This window comes from Merops nubicus, unplaced genomic scaffold (genome assembly GCF_000691845.1).
Source record: "Merops nubicus isolate BGI_N331 unplaced genomic scaffold, ASM69184v1 scaffold13506, whole genome shotgun sequence".
Taxonomy (NCBI): domain Eukaryota; kingdom Metazoa; phylum Chordata; class Aves; order Coraciiformes; family Meropidae; genus Merops; species Merops nubicus.
Window position 1 is genome coordinate 1 of NW_008614440.1, and position 15,469 is coordinate 15,469.

A 15,469-nucleotide genomic window follows, 5' to 3' on the forward strand; every position below is an offset into this window, starting at 1 on the left:
GGTGCAGGGGGTGGTTCCTCCCCAGGTTTACCTCTGATGTTTAGCATGACTCTCTTACTCTTCATGTTGATGTTGTTTTCTTCTTTCCCATTCCAGCTTCCTTTCCTCTGGGGACTTTGCCTGCATGGCAATCTGTTCCAGCAGCTACTCCACCATCATGGCATTCTGCTTCCTGGAAGAGCTGCAGTGGGAGTTTGCTGCTTCCTACGACCCAACGAGCATCGGCCTGGCCTCCAGACCATATGCCTTCCTGGAATTTGGTCTGTACCTTTGTTCTCTGACAGGAAGAGTTCTGGGTCTGCTTTTGATGCTAAGCAATGTCTCCTGGCCAAAGCTTGGTCACAAAAATGTATCTGTGGGTGAGCCTCTGGATTCATGGGCAGGAGATCTCAAAACTCAGTGGAGTCATGGAATCATGTAGGCTGGAAAAGACCTTCAGGGTCATCAAGTCCAACCACTAACCCAAGTCTGCCAAGCCCACTGACAAAAATAAATATGCCAATCTTAGCCTTTTACCTGGTATTACAGATAGTTGTAGCAGGCTGACTTAAGGTCAAATAGAGGATTTGTCACTGTGGAGTGCTTATGGCACTCTGTGTTCTAGCACAGCACAAAATCCTCCTGCTCAAAACTTAAGCTACTACATAAGTGTCCTGTCAGTAGTAGCTGTGCTCAACCTACACAAATCTTCTAGAGTAACAGCATCTTAAGGATGTGGATTTTCCTTATAGGATATCTTAGCAAAATAAATCTTTCTGCATTGGATTTCCCTAAGTGTTTGAACTTGCTAATATCTTTGCACAATTAAAGAGGAAAGAGCAGCATCCACAGTGAGGTGCTTCAGCCCTGGAGGCCTGAGCAATTCCTCCTGGGACAAATTCTCTGCTTAATTTCAGTGCAGGCACGTTTGTGGAAGGGGATTTGCTTGCAAACAGCATCCCATGGAAAGGGTGAGAGATGAGACAGAGTGATCTGGACATAGATCTGTGGCTGGGTTGCTGATGGAATCACTGTGGAATTGCCTCTGCCCATCACAGTCACTTCATGACTCAAATATAGTTTGAATTCATTTATCACTGTGCTGGAAAAAAAATGATCCTTGATGTTCTGGCAACACAGATTTGTTTGCTATGATTTGATTGCTAATTACCAAAGGCACTTAACTTTTGCAGAGCTAATTGAAGCGTGGCTTTATATAATTTCAGACAAGGTTATTCAGAAGGTGAAATGCCATTTCAACTGCACGAGTGGCTCTCAGACAAAGGCCAGCTGGGAGAAGGTTGAGGAGGAGCTGAAGTTCCAGCCCCCCATACAGCTGAAGCTGGAGGACATGGAGCTGATGAATGGGATGACCAATGGGGGGCATGCAGCTGTTCATGTGGAGGTTGGTAAGTTACTCCTACACTCAGGTGACACTAGACCTCCTGAACTTTGCCAACCACAGAAGACCATGTAACAGCAGGGGTTCCTTTCACAGGGAGAGATAGATACATCAGGTGTAAGAAACCCAAGGAAAAACCTGCCCTTCTGTCATAGGAAACAACATGTGGTCTTTAGATTATACCAGGCATGTGTCAGAGCCTTTGAGGGCTTCTCTTCCAGCCTTTGATCAGCTCCTCTATATGGACAACTGGTTGTAACTGGACTTGGCTTTTTCCACCTTAAGTTTTCCTGCTTTTAAAGCAGTTGCTTGTTCAATTTTCTATGATAAAAGAAGTTCCACTAATTCCTTGCTGGTTGCAAACTCCAGGTCAGGCTGGATGGTACTTTCAGCACCCTGCTCTAGCTGCAGATGTCCCTGCTCAGTGCAGGGGGGTTGGACTGGATGACCTTGAAAGGTCCCATCCAAACCACCCTGTGATTCTAAAAGATGTAGTTGCAGTCTGAATGAGTTGCTTCAGCTTTGAGGAAAGAAGAGATGAGAAGAATATGAGCTGAGGGTCAAACTCATTCCCAGACTGTTTCTCTTGGCTTGTTGTCCCCTCTTTGCTTTCACCTTTTCCCTTGTTCTTCAGAATTTTAATGCATTTGCCTAAAATTCTGAAATGTCTGTATAACCACTCAACCATACCCCTACTTTAATTAGTGTTAGCATGGTGATTTAATTGCAGCTGGAGTGCCATGAACTTGTATTTCCTCCTTCCTTATTGTTCTTGGCTTATGAAACACTAATAAAATCAAGTTCCAGTCGCTCAGTCTTATTGTTTCTGATGGATGAGCTGGAATCTAATTTGACAGAGATATTTGAAGTTAAAATAAAGAGGGGCAGTGGCCAGCAGGAAGGAAAAATAGACTTGAAGACACTTCATTTGCCAGTCAGATTATTGAGTGCTCCACAGGACTGAGCTTGAAGGTGAAATATCCTCATGGTGTGCCAGGACTTGGAAATCCTTTGCAGTGGTGTGAACATTTGCCAGTGAACCTGTGTCCACACATCAGAAATATATTTTCAGTTCCCCCATATTCTTAATTGCCTTTTTTTTTTCTTCCACTTTCTATCTGGCTTTGTGTTGCTGCCTGTTCTCTCTGATCTAACCCAAATACTCTCACAGATTGTTCTGCCTTTATTTTAAGGCTGAGGTTTGGGCTCATCTGTTTCCCTCAGCTGGAGTCAGCTTTCCTGGCTTACATCTCTCTCCTCTCACCGTTTCCCACCAGCTGAATCCCACTTTGCTGCTCTAAGTTTAGCTGTGTGGACAGTGTTTGTTCCCATAGGGCTGTTATTTATATCGTGGCTCTGCTGCAGAGGAGGCTTCTTCAGCATACCTGGGAGTGCTACTGTTGCAGGAGAGCAGGATTTTGGATTGATCAAAGCATCAGTCTCCTTATGTGGTTTGAGCTCTCACCTTTTGAGCAGTGTGCTCACATCCCCTGGCTCTTCTTTTTAGTGTGAAAGGAGCTTGAAAAGTCAGGGCAGCTTTGCCCTTATTAGTCCATATGGGAACAAGAGCTGTATTTTTCTTCCTTTTTTAAAATTTTTTAATTCTTTCTGTTGTTTGTTCCTTCCTTTGTTAACTAAACCCAGCCCAGCTCGTGTTAGAAAGCCACCATCACTGTGTCCTTGATCAGCACTGTCAAGGGTATCACCAGACAGCACAGATGCTCTCTGTTAACCCCTCTCCCTGCCCAAAGGGAAGAGAAAGGGAATAAGGGAGAGACTTATGGGTTGGCAAAGAAAACCAAAACACCTTTAATGAAGCAGTAACAGTAAAATAATGACATATATGCAGGTATCAAAGCCAGCCTCCCTGCTGGCAGCTGTGTCACCAGCACTGATGGTGCTGTGGAGCAGGCACAGGGCAAGTCCCAGGCTGGACTTGGTGGCAGATGGGAACCAGCTTCAGGAACTGGAACAGAGTCCTCCTTGGACGTTAGCCATTGAAGAAGAGAGAACTTGGACCCTTGTGATCCTCAGCAGCTTTATCCCCAATATGCTGTATGTGGATGGAGTCCCTCACTGGTCAGTTTGGGGTCTGTCCTGTCTGCTCCTCCCCTCAGCTGCACCCCAACGTGGTGCACAAGATTGGGCAGTGACCTTGGTGTGAGCAAGTGTAAGCAGGAGCTTTCTGCACAGCCCAGCCCTTGGCAGTAACCCTGAACATCCAGTGTTGTCCCTGCCAGAAGCAGACACTGTGGGAATCTGCTGTTAACTTCAGATCAGCAGGTTTTCAGAGCTGAAAAGTAAAATCACTGAGCAGAGTTAGTTCTGTTCTAGCTCAGACCAGGACAAACATCTACAGAGCCTCAGCCCTTGCCAAATCCATCCTCACCTTGTGCCCCAGTGTGGGCACAGCTGATAAAGCTCCAGAGGACAGAAGGAAGATGATTTTCTGGCCTCTGCTCAGAAAATCCTTTGGAGGCAGAAGTTTTGGTTTCTTCCTCATGTGAGGGTGTTTTTGCAGAGTTGTTCTCTACACATTCAAACTTGCAGGTGCATTTTTCTCCATGCTGGATGAGCCACAGGCCCCACAGCCCACCCCACATGGTTCTTGCACTCTGAAGCACACACTTCTCTTCTCAAGGAGTCAAATCAATTTAGATCCCAATTAGCATTTAATCATGCTTGTACAAAATTGTGCTATCTTGGACTAAGAGTGCTTGTACTCTTTTTTTTTCTCCTTATTTAATGTAATAAACATTTCTAGTATGAAATTCTGTTTATAAAAACATGATTGAATTCCCCCAGTGAAGTGTAACAAGGTGGCCAGGGTCCTGCCACCCTCACTGTAAAAAATATCTTCTTTCTATCTAGTCTAAATCTCCCTCTTTTAGTTTAAAACCATCCCCCCTTGTCCTTCTGGAACAGGCCCTGTTCAAAAGTCTGTCCCCACCCTCCTTAGGCTCCCTGTAGGTCTTGAGAGGCTGCAGTGAGGTTTCTCCAAGCTGAAGAGCACTTCCCTGGGCTCTGGGAACTCTGGACACGTAGAGTCTGCAGGATGCTGTACAAAGAATTGACACTTGGGCCCTGATAATTTTTCAGTGTGAGAGACACTGAGTGCTTCTGAACTAAACCTCAGCAAGTGAGGAAGTCATCTGTGTCAGGAAACTTCCCTGAGGGAGACACACACAGCTACAGCATGATTTAATTTGTCAAAAATGGGAAACTGAGCAGTCAGGTCAGTGAAAACCTGGTGGGACAGCTTCTGTTACAGAAGCCCCTTCACCTTTGAGTGACTGGCACCATTCATTTCCATGCACATCTGTGTGACAATAACATACAGTAGTGCCACATACTGTGGAATTAACACAGCTGGATTTATTTTTTGGATATTATTATTTTGGAGGTGAAATGAGGGAGGTGTGAGTGCATGCCAGACTAATTAATTACACAGACACAGAACAAATGCTTTATAGCCCTCTGTTTCTTTGGCAGCAAGGTATTTTCTTTTACATCCAGCTATCAAAATCTCTCCTGAAGGAGAAGACACAGATGTTTTCCTCTCTTGAACCATGCAGCACTACAGTATTTCATCAGATTTTAATCAATATTTGAATGCAGATGACCTCTGCTGTGTTGCTTGGTGTACCTACATCAGTCAGGAGCTGGGTCTGTCTCTACAGGAGGCAGAAGGTGAAGGGAGGTTTCTTGAGGGCTTGTTCATTTATGAATTTTGGTGTAGGGGAGGATCTGGGTTTGGTATCTGAGCTGCAAATTACTGTTGTTGTGCTGCCACTGTTCTGCTTGTGATGATCTGAGGGCAGGGTTGAGAAGTAGGTGAGTATCTAGGTGTGGTGGCTATTGTTGGGCTAACTAGTGGAGGTAGGGAACAAAAAAAAAAAGGTGGGTCTTGGGACAACCAAAACCCTGAATTAGAAGTGGCATATTCTGAAGTTAATGCCACATAATAATTGCTCTGACCTTAATTAGGTAGGTATCAATTAGATCATCCTGAAGAAGTGATGTTGAGCAGTGTGGGTGTTAAGCAGCAGTGCAGAAGGTGAGGAGGGAAGGAGACAAAACTCACTGCCTGGGAGAAGGGGGATTGTAATGCACTGTAAAATGTGGCTCTTGGCCCCAAACTGTAGCAGCCAGTCTGATTCCTGGGCCCCATTTCTGACTGTGTTCTGTCAGTCTGAGAGGCACAAGCAGCAGTTCTGTGACAGCCATTTCTGCCACTGGTTGGTACCATCCTGACAACTACAGCTCTCCCAGCAGCAGAGCATCAAAGCCCTTGGCTCCTACACTTGGGTTCTGGCAACTGCTTGGTTAGGGCCCCACAGGGGATGTGGAAACTGTGGGTGAAAGTGAGTTGCTGTGCAGGAGAACCTTCCAAGTGTCAGTGGGAAGCAGTCAGTTTTCTGCTGACCTGTAGAGAGTGCTAAGTGTGAAATAAACAGGTGAGAAACATCTACCTGCTCCATAAAAAAGGACATTAATACTAAATAGCTCAAGAAGAAATTCTGCTGCTTAATCTGATTAAAAATGCTGCAGAGCTCTTGGTGGTTCTTAGATCTCTGAGGAACAGAACAGTGGAACACACCAAAAAAATGGTGTTTTATTCAGTGTCTTCTCTGGAGCAAGCATGAAAGGTTTTCAGAGAATCATTAAGGCTGGAAAAGACCTCTAAGATCATCAGGTCCAACCATCAAAAGGTTTTGAAGAGGTTTAAAAGCCACATAAGGTAACTTGAGTCCCTTTAATAGTGCAAACTTTCACTAATGTCTTTTTAAATCTCTCTTTGAATCTTTGAAGTCCCCACTTACCGACTGCAGCCTGTGACTCCCCTGGGGATTCTGTCTCTTGTCCTGAACATCATGTGTGGAGCTTTGAATCTCATCCGAGGAGTCCACCTAGCAGAGCACTCATTTCAGGTAACCCTGATTGCACTGACACCTGTAAAAGAGGCAAAAAGGGGGAGAGAATTAGCTGGGTAACCACATTTTGGGTGGCTGTTCTGCTTCTTAGTAGAGCAGACATCTCCCAGATGTGTTTGGGTTGTGCACAACTGGCTCCTCACCTGCTTGACCTCAGGTGCTTTGTTGTCTCTCTCAGCATGTTGCATTTTATTCCTTTCTAGAGAGATTAAACCTGGGAGAAATATTTTAGTCTTACCAACGTGGCTGGATGGTTTATTTTTGTGCTTTCTTGCCTTTTGTTCTAGATGCTTTTGTGTGAAATTGTTTTTAACCAAAAGTGAAACTGTAAACAACATTTTAAAAAGGAAAAAAAATAACCCCCTCTCCTGATTATATGGAGGCAGAGTTTTATTTAGCAGGAGTTATCACATGAGCCTCAGTTCTTGGGATCTTGTTCAGTGATATTGATCTTGCTGTTTAGTGCTGTTACAGCCAATCAACAGAAACTAGGATGAGAGGTACTTGAGGAAATAGTGTTCTGAAATACCAAGCAGTTCTTCCTAAAACCTGCAGCTGATGGAGCTGCTTTTGCTTGTACCTGATGTTGCTTCTTTTATTCCAAACAGGAGGACCATGAAGGCATTGGAAATGTGATTGCTTTTTTCCTACCTTTTCTAGCCTGTGTTTTCCAGGTATGTTGGCTGCAAATAAAATGCTTTCTGATTTTTTTTATGTTATAACATAGAAGACAAAATAATTTTAGCTAAGCAGAACAGTTTGGGAGTAAACTGAAATATTCCAGTGAAGAGGCACAGATACAGTTGAAGGGACATTTGACCCATGGCAAACTGCAGGGACAAGATGTTTTCAGTGCTTTCCTGTTTTGACCTGCCACACAGGGCTGAGCATGGTACAAAAGTGCCAGCCCAAAGCTGGTGTGTTTCCCCAGGGGCCAGGCATGATGTCTAGTGGCAGATTTCTGATGGGATTTTGCAGCATAACCACCCTGAAAGACTTAAGCAAACAACAGGAGAGCATATTATGTACTCCAAATGGATTCTTGAAAGGTTCCTTGAATGCCTAAACCAGTGGTCCACAACATTCAACCTGAGGGCAAGGTGCTGTTAGCAAAATCTTCACTTTTCAGCCTGTCCTGGCAGGAGGCTGCTGTGGTTGGGTCACTCGTTGACAGGAGGAATCACATAATGCCTCCAGGGTGTTCCTGTTGGATTTGGCTCATGGTTTGGGGACTACTCTCTGAAGACAATTTATCTGTTGTCTTTAAAACTTGCAGGGAGGCTATTTCATGTATCATAACAGATAAATTCAGCATCTTTCAGCCTTCTTACACCTCTGCTCACAGCAGAGCTTTGAATTTAGATCTAAATTCTTGATGCAAATCATTCTTTACAAAGAAAAGCTCTGTCCTGCTTTGTTCCAGTCAGTACCTGAAGTGAGAGAAGCTAAATAAAGAAGAGTTCTCTCTTATCCTTTTGATCTACAGCAGTCATCTTCTCAGAATGCTTGTGCATAAATGGAGCTCAAATGTGAAGTGCTTTCTGCATGCTGATCTCTGCTTGTGTCATCAGCACAGTTGGGAACTAACCTGAAGTGTTACTGCCTGAGTTAAAAAAGTAACTCTGCTGCCAGCACTTTGAGAGTTTTTAGTTTTCTCTGGTAGGGGTTGTTGCTCCTCACACTTGCTTAGCAAATGGGTTCCACCTGTTCTTGAATTCAGACTGGAAAAGAGCCCTAAATCCCAGCTAAGCCTGCTGACAGAAGTGACCTGGTAGAAGAACCACCACATCTAAACAATGAGGCCCTTTGCTCATCCCAAGAACAGACCTGGCAGAAGCAGGTTGAGTTTGCTGCTTCTCAGCCTCTGGCAAAGGTTGTAGGTGCTTTTTGAAAGCTGGTTCAGCTTTCAGACTCCTTTTAATCCAGGCTGGGACAGGCAGGAGGGACACCAGTTGTGCTGGCAGACTTCTTAGGATATCCATGTTTACTCAGTAGGATCTGGGTTGGGGCCACTGCTCCAGCTCTTTGTGGAAGATCTCTCAACACAGGAGTTGGAGGGAAGCTTGGAGCTTCTTGGTGATTGCTGCAGTGGCAGCACAGCCAGGTGGTGTGGGTTTTCCTACAAGGAAGGCTGAGAGCCCTGGGGCTGTTCAGCGGGAGAAGCCTCAGAGGGGATCTGAGCAGTGCTGAGCAAGAGCTAAAGGGCCCCGGGGGGCAAGAGGCTGGGGCCAGACTCTGCTCAGTGGTGCCCAGGGACAGGCCAAGGGGCAACGGGCACCAACTGGAACCCAGGAGGTGCCACCTGAGCAGGAGGAGAAACTTGTTTGGGGTGAGGGTGCAGAGCCTGGAGCAGCTGCCCAGAGAGGCTGTGGAGTCTCCTGCTCTGGAGAGATCCCAAACCCTCCTGGCTGTGACCCTGGGCACCCTGCTGGGGGTGAGCTGCTGGAGCAGGGGGTGGGATGAGATGATCCCCAGAGGTCCCTCCCAACCCCAGCAGTCTGTATTAAACTGTGTGCCAGCCACCCCCAGCTCTGTCTCCTGCCTGTATGGACACAGTTTAATGCTAACACTGTCTCTGCTCCTTTTGTAGTGTTATTTGTACCTCTTCTACAGCTCAGCAAGGAAGGTGAAGACGTTTGTGCTCTTCTGCTGTGTTTGTTTATGCAACATCTACTTGTATGGATTGAGGAACCTCTGGCAAATAGCCTTTCACCTGGGAGTGGCAGCTCTTTCTTCTTACCAGATACTGACAAGGCAACTTGTGGAGAAACAGCCTGACTGTGGAGTATGAGGAAGACTTTGGGTTTGCTACTCTCTTTTTTACAACCTTTTTTTTTGTATTAAACTAGCCAAAAATAGCTTGGGGTATTTAAAAAACAAATTGTGACAACAGCTATGGTGAGGAGGATATTCCAAAGCAGCTTGAAAGAAAGTAGGGTGCTGTAATGGTGTCAAGCAGAGAGTGAGGCACGTGGCTGTGTGTGCTGGCAGATCTTGTCAGCTGTCCTCAACAGATGGAGGTTCTCCTTGCCATAAAGAGGCTTTTACTCCTTGGCTGACACCATCTGGGCAGCCCTTTGCCATTGGTCTTACTGGCTTTGTAGCAGCTTGGCAGGTCCATGTCTTTCCTGCTCTGCCAGTGCTCCTGAAAATAGCAGAATTGTGAAGTGAAGATAAAATGGGGGTGACCTTTTTGTCTATGGAGTGTGTTAAATGTTCAGATTCTTGGTAAATGGAAGGAAAGGAGTTTGTCATACTTAGGTGAGTTCAATATCAGGGGGAGTCATTGTTAGGATGAGCTTCAGGGTGATTTTTTTGGGTTTTGAAGGAAAGGAGAAGGCTGTGGCTCTGTTGAAAACCATCAAGACTATAAATATCTCCTGGTTCAACAGCACATTGCAGCTCAGTCTGTGCTCATTGGTTAATTGCAAATATTGGGGCAGCATCAAATAAACCACGTGCACAGAAGTGATCTTCCAGCTCAAGGGGCTTTTATTTCCTTGGTTGAGGTCACTCTTAGTGGAATGGTAATTCCATGTTTGGTTGGTCTCCAGGGATAATAAATCCTCCAAGCTTACTTATGACAGGCCACTGACTCCTTCACCTTTTAAAACAACAAAAAAGGAGGTGTAGCTGGGGAGTAGAAATCCATTTCCAGTGATGGAAGGCAAGAGCAGGTTCTCTTCATTCTATAAAACACCTTCAGTTAATGGTGTTCTTACATTAAGGTGAATTTATGAGTCTGCACTTTGGAACACAGCACTCCAGAGCTGAAATTCAGAACCTCTGCTGCACTGGGTGTTCTTCTCCATCACCTACTGAGGTGCACGTGGGCATTTTAGAACAGGTAGGAATAATTTAGGCTGGCTGGTTACAAAGCTGCCTAGGATTTTGATGCAGCTGGCCTTGAAGGGTTGTGGAGACTCAGAGTGAGGTGATGTAGAGAGCTGTAGGTGTTTTAGTGTGGCAGTATGGTTCTAGATTTCCTTCTGTATTTTTTTTGTTCTTTGGACACTGTTTTCTGGTCTCTCCATTTCCTCCACCAGCCAGCTCTGACCAAAGATTTATTTCCCTCTCCCATAGTCTCTACCTCTTGTAGCTGCAAAGGGATTAACACAATGCAGAGCTGCCAACCTAAGTCAGCAGAATTACTTCACCAAAGTACTTCCTGGCATCTCAGTGAATTTTCCTGGAAGCTCATGATGCAGACAGGACTGTCAGTGCCCTCCTAGGCCAGCCACGTGTGGTGCTGTGCCTTGGGAGCTCTTGGGATGCAGCTGACTGCCACAAGGACATGGGTGGGCAGCACAGTACAACCCAAATGGCTTGTAGGACATCAAGTGCCAGAGATTTTTCCAGTAGGAAAATAGGTATTTCTTTTCCATCCCATATTAGCCTATTTACTATAACAGCAACATCATGAAATCATAGGAATGTAACAAAAAACACAAGGGAAAAAGGGTGGCAGAGCCTGGAGCAGCTGCCCAGAGAGGCTGTGGAGTCTCCTGCTCTGGAGAGATCCCAAACCCTCCTGGCTGTGACCCTGGGTGACCCTGCTGGGGGTGAGCTGCTGGAGCAGGGGTGGGATGAGATGATCTCCAGAGGTCCCTCCCAACCCCACCACGCTGGAATACTCCAGGAGGGATGGAGGAATGTTTCAGCCCCCCAGTGCAGGAAAGCTCTAGAGCTGTGTGCCCTCAGGGAATGCTCTTCTCTTCTAAGGGAGAGGCTTGAAATTGTCTCTCTGTCATTCCCTCAGTTTTCTGCCAGAGGGTAGAGGGAGAAGGAAGCCACAATTCAACCACTGTCCTGAAGACACCCAGCTGACCCCCCAGATGCTGGGGGTTTAGTGCTGACAAGCTTTATGTTTCCACACTGCTCAGTCCCTGTTCAGCTTGGAGAGAAGACCCAGGTCCCACCCTTGTGGCCTCCACCTGAAGAACTTGGTTGCACCTCCTTGGTTGGTGCTTTGTGGATCAGATGGAGGATGCTACTAGAGCTTCTCCACTGAATGACCCAACCTCTGCTCTGCTGTTAATCCCTTTGCAAGGTTTCCCCTCCCTTCTATAATATTTTTAAACCATCTTAAGGAATCTTTGTGGACTGATCCCTGTGCATGAACACCTGCACACTGAGATAGTGGCTCAGGGATGAGGCAGAGCACATGTTCCACCTCTTTTATTACTCTTAATGTTACCATTTTGAAGGGCTCCTCTGGCTGTGTGGTATTTATACAGTGAAACTTTCCCTTGAATAGTTTACACTGATCTCAGTGCTTGAAGATTTAATAAAAAAGAATGACTTGTCTCTGAAACCTGCCTCAGAACGTGGGATTATGGCTGGGTTGAATCAAATCCCCAAACTGGAATCCATCCCTTTTTGTTCAGCTTTAAACTGCTTAATGTAGTTTGAATTGTCTCTTCTTAATTCTGTCCCTTTTCCCAGATAAAGCTTTTTTGGAAATTCTTCTCCTCACCCAGCAGCTCAGCAGAAGAAAATTGGCAAAGAATAAACTTCATTAACTTAAAGATTTGCAGTGCTTACTCACTTGATGAAGCTGATCATTTTTTCCTGTGGGTTTTGGGGTTTTTTTTCTTTCTCCCAAAGACCTGTGAAGTTTGTAGACCGTGGGCTGGTTCCTTTTTAGACATTTTTTTGCACTGTATTAATAATTGAACCTGTGTAAATGTGTATAAAATCATTTTGCATGTGGATGTATATATGTACATATGCCTAATAAATGGTGCTTTTTATAATGGTTGTCTTCATTTAGAGCTTGAAAATAGCTGATTAGATGAGAAACAATATAGATATATATATATATGTTAGAAATATGGTTATGAATGTATTGTAGGAGGCCTACAAGAAAGCTGGAGAAGGACTTTTTACAAGGGCTTGTAGTGACAGGGTGAGGGGTGATGGCTTCAAATTGGAAAAAAGATTTAGATGAGATATAAGGAAGAGATTTTTCACTCTGAGGGTGGTGAGACACTGGCACAGGTTGCCCAGGGAAGCTGTGGATGCTCCATCCCTGCAGGTGTTCAAGGCCAGGCTGGATGGGGCTTGGAGCAACCTGCTCTAGTGGGAGGTGTCCTGCCCATGGCAGGGGGTTGGAACTGGATGAGCTTTAAGATCCCTTCCAACCCAACCCATTCTTTGGCTCTATACAGAAACAGGATAATAGCTTTAACTTTAACTTGCTCTTTACTTTCAGAGACTGTGTTTTGTGGCTTTTCCTGCAAAACTTGCCTTTTGGAGTGTTGAGGTATGTGACATCAGATGTATGAGATCCCATAGGTCCCTTTCCAGCTGCCTGGCAGGCTTGTGGAACTGAGTTTCTTCCCATTTTTTCTGCTCCAGGATACCCACAGCAGAAGCAAAACGTGTTGGGTAAAGAGCTGGGTTCTTCCCCTGTGTAAAAAGCAAATTCTTAATCTCTGAGGCTTATTCTTTTCTCAAAAAAAAAAGCTGTTGTAGGTGAAGTGGATCTGAGAGAGCTGCAAGTTTTTTTGTCACCAGCAAGGTTCCAGCCCCCTGTGCTGAGGAGGGGCAGGTTGTGCAGATAGGAGGTGGGAACAAGGGGGTGGAGGAGGGAGCCTCCTCCTTCTGAGCTGCTCTGCCCTTGGAAATGGAGGTGTTATTTTTGTTCTGTAAATAAAGGATTGCTCAAAGCCTGTTTCTTCTCGAGGTGCTGATGGAGAGGAGCAGCAGTCCTTCCTTCTCTTTCAGAGGTGAGAAGAGAAAGCAATTATAACTCCCTTTCTCTTTTGAAGATGCTGATAAAAGGAGGTGGGAGGATCAGAGGGTCCCTGTGCCAAAAGAGGAACAACTCCTGAGGTGATAGAAATACATGTTTTTATTTTAAACAAAGTAACTCCACTTCTGCTGCCTGCTGACTTTCAAAGGTGACCCAATTGCATGTAAAAAACTGCTGGGGGGAGGTGGAGGGGGGAGAAGAAACAGGGACCACAAGATAAAAAGCAGCTCTGTCTTCACTGTGTTACCTCCTTGAGATGCTGCCTGGCTCAGCCCTGGTGTCCAAGCCCAAAACCAGGGGCAGGCAGGAGGTGGGGACAGCTGAATGGTCCCTCTCAAGTGGTGGTTGCTCTTCAAAGTGGTCGTTGATCCCCCAGCAGTGAGGATCTTCTGCTGAGGACGTGGGCTGGGGGGGTCAGAGGCTTCATCCCACAGCTCTTGGCTTTTGCAGGTACCTCCTGGTTGGCTGCAAATAACTCTCTGCTAAAGGTGCCACCTTCTGGAGGAGGTTTTGGAAAGAAGCAATATCCAAGGTGTGTTTGAGCTCCCCAGGGGGGATAGAAGTTAATCCTCTTCCCTTCCAGTCTGTCTTTTCCCAAAAGCTTGACAAAGTGATATTTTTACACTGGGCCAATTGCTGTTCTCGTTCTAAAGTGTTGTTCTGACAAAAATGAGGAGCTTAGAGTGGGAGTGAACAATATCTGCACTTCTCACTGCAAGGGGAGAAGCTGTTCACCTTTTATCTGCTGGGTTTCTCCTTCCCCTTGGGCCTGGCCCCCACTGGATGTTTTTTCTTTCCAAATTACAGTGCTGAGTACCAGCATGAGCTTGAGCTCCAGATGTGTCCAGAGAAGGGCAACGGAGCTGGGGAAGGGTCTAGAGCCCAAGTGTGGGGAGGAGCAGCTGAGGGAGCTGGGGGTGCTGAGCCTGGAGCAAAGGAGGCTCAGGGGAGACCTTCTGGCTCTGCACAGCTCCTGACAGGAGCCTGGAGCCAGGGGGGGGTCGGGCTCTGCTCCCAAGGGACAAGGGACAGGACAAGAGGAAACAGCCTCAAGTTGCCCCAGGGGAGGTTTCAGTTGCCCCTGAGGAACAATTTCTTGCCCTGGAGGGTTGCCCAGGGCTGTGCCAGGCTGCCCAGGGCAGTGGTGGAGTCCCCACCCCTGGAGGGGTTCCCAAGCCATGGAGATGTGGGGTGAGGGACACGGGGCAGTGGGGACCTGGCAGTGCTGGGGGAACAGTTGGACTTTGATGATCTTGAAGGTCTTTTCCAACCTAAATGATTCTATAATTTTATGTCTTAGATGGGCTTAAGCTGATTTTAAATTGGGAAGAGGCAGCTAAAGGGGGAGATGTCTCCCCACCCCTCCAGCTGAAGGTCTTAATCCCTTGAGTCATTTTTTTTCTAGCCCTAGGGAGCTTGATCCAGGCTGCTTGGAAAACCCATTTTCAAAGCAACTCAATGGTGACACAAACCAAGGAGCCCTTGGAGGTCTTTACATTCTGGTCCCACCTAAAAGGAGACAATAAGCAGAACCCAGAAACACTGTGTGGCTGTGGAGGGCTGTGATTTATCCCTTCCTTGTGCAAGGAGAGACATTGCCACACAAAAGCCAGAGAAATTAGGTGGAAAGTTCAGCCCTGAAATACATCAGTTCCCATCAGCAAAACCAGCCACGAGGCCTTCTCCTGGGAGGTGCCACCTCCTCCCACCTGCCGTGGCCTGGGGTGGAGACCTAAGGGCACAGATCTGGCCTGATTGGCCCCAAATTATGTGTGTTTGCTGCTGGATAAGGTCAAAAAGCCCAAGTTGAGCTGCAGAGAAGGTGCCAGGCGTGCAGAGTAAGCCCACGTGTGGCACACCAGACTGTCAGCAGCAGAGGACCCTGTGTCTGATGGGCTGTGATGTGCCCTGCCCAAAGTGGGGGTGTAAACACCAAAGAGGTGGTGGTAGAACTCTGGGCACCAAGCGTGGTTGTGGGTGTCAGGGGCTGCAGGGGCTCTGCCTCCCTCTGGGTTTTGCTCTCTTCATGTGCTAGGTGTGAGCCAAATGGTCCTTCACAGAATCATAGAATCCTTTAGGTTGGAAGGGACCTCCAAGATCATCAAGTCCAACCATGGAGCCATTAGGGCTCTAAAGTCCTCTGCTCAAACAGATCAGAATCTGTCAGGGTTGGAAGGGACCCCAAGGATCCCCCAGTTCCAACCCCTCTGCCATGAGCAGGGACACCTCCCACTAGACCAGGCTGCCCAGAGCCTCCTCCAGCCTGGCCTTAAAGACCCCCAGGGATGGGGCCTCAACCCCCTCCCTGGGCAACCCATGCCAGGGTCTCACCACTCTCATGGGGAAGAACTTCTTCCTCACACCCAGCCTGAATCTGCCCACTGCCAGCTTTGCCCC

General features: G+C 46.7%; 1 protein-coding gene across 1 annotated transcript; it reads left to right on the forward strand.

Moving 5' to 3' along the window:
* Positions 1-103: 103 nt before the first annotated feature.
* SEC22C (SEC22 vesicle trafficking protein homolog C (S. cerevisiae)) lies at positions 104-9,166 on the forward strand. The gene is made up of 5 exons (XM_008942239.1): positions 104-260; positions 1,206-1,388; positions 6,194-6,312; positions 6,924-6,989; positions 8,906-9,166. The coding sequence occupies exons 1-5, from the start codon at positions 125-127 to the stop codon at positions 9,104-9,106; spliced, it is 705 nt and encodes a 234-aa protein (XP_008940487.1). The 5' UTR covers positions 104-124; the 3' UTR covers positions 9,107-9,166.
* Positions 9,167-15,469: the final 6,303 nt, after the last annotated feature.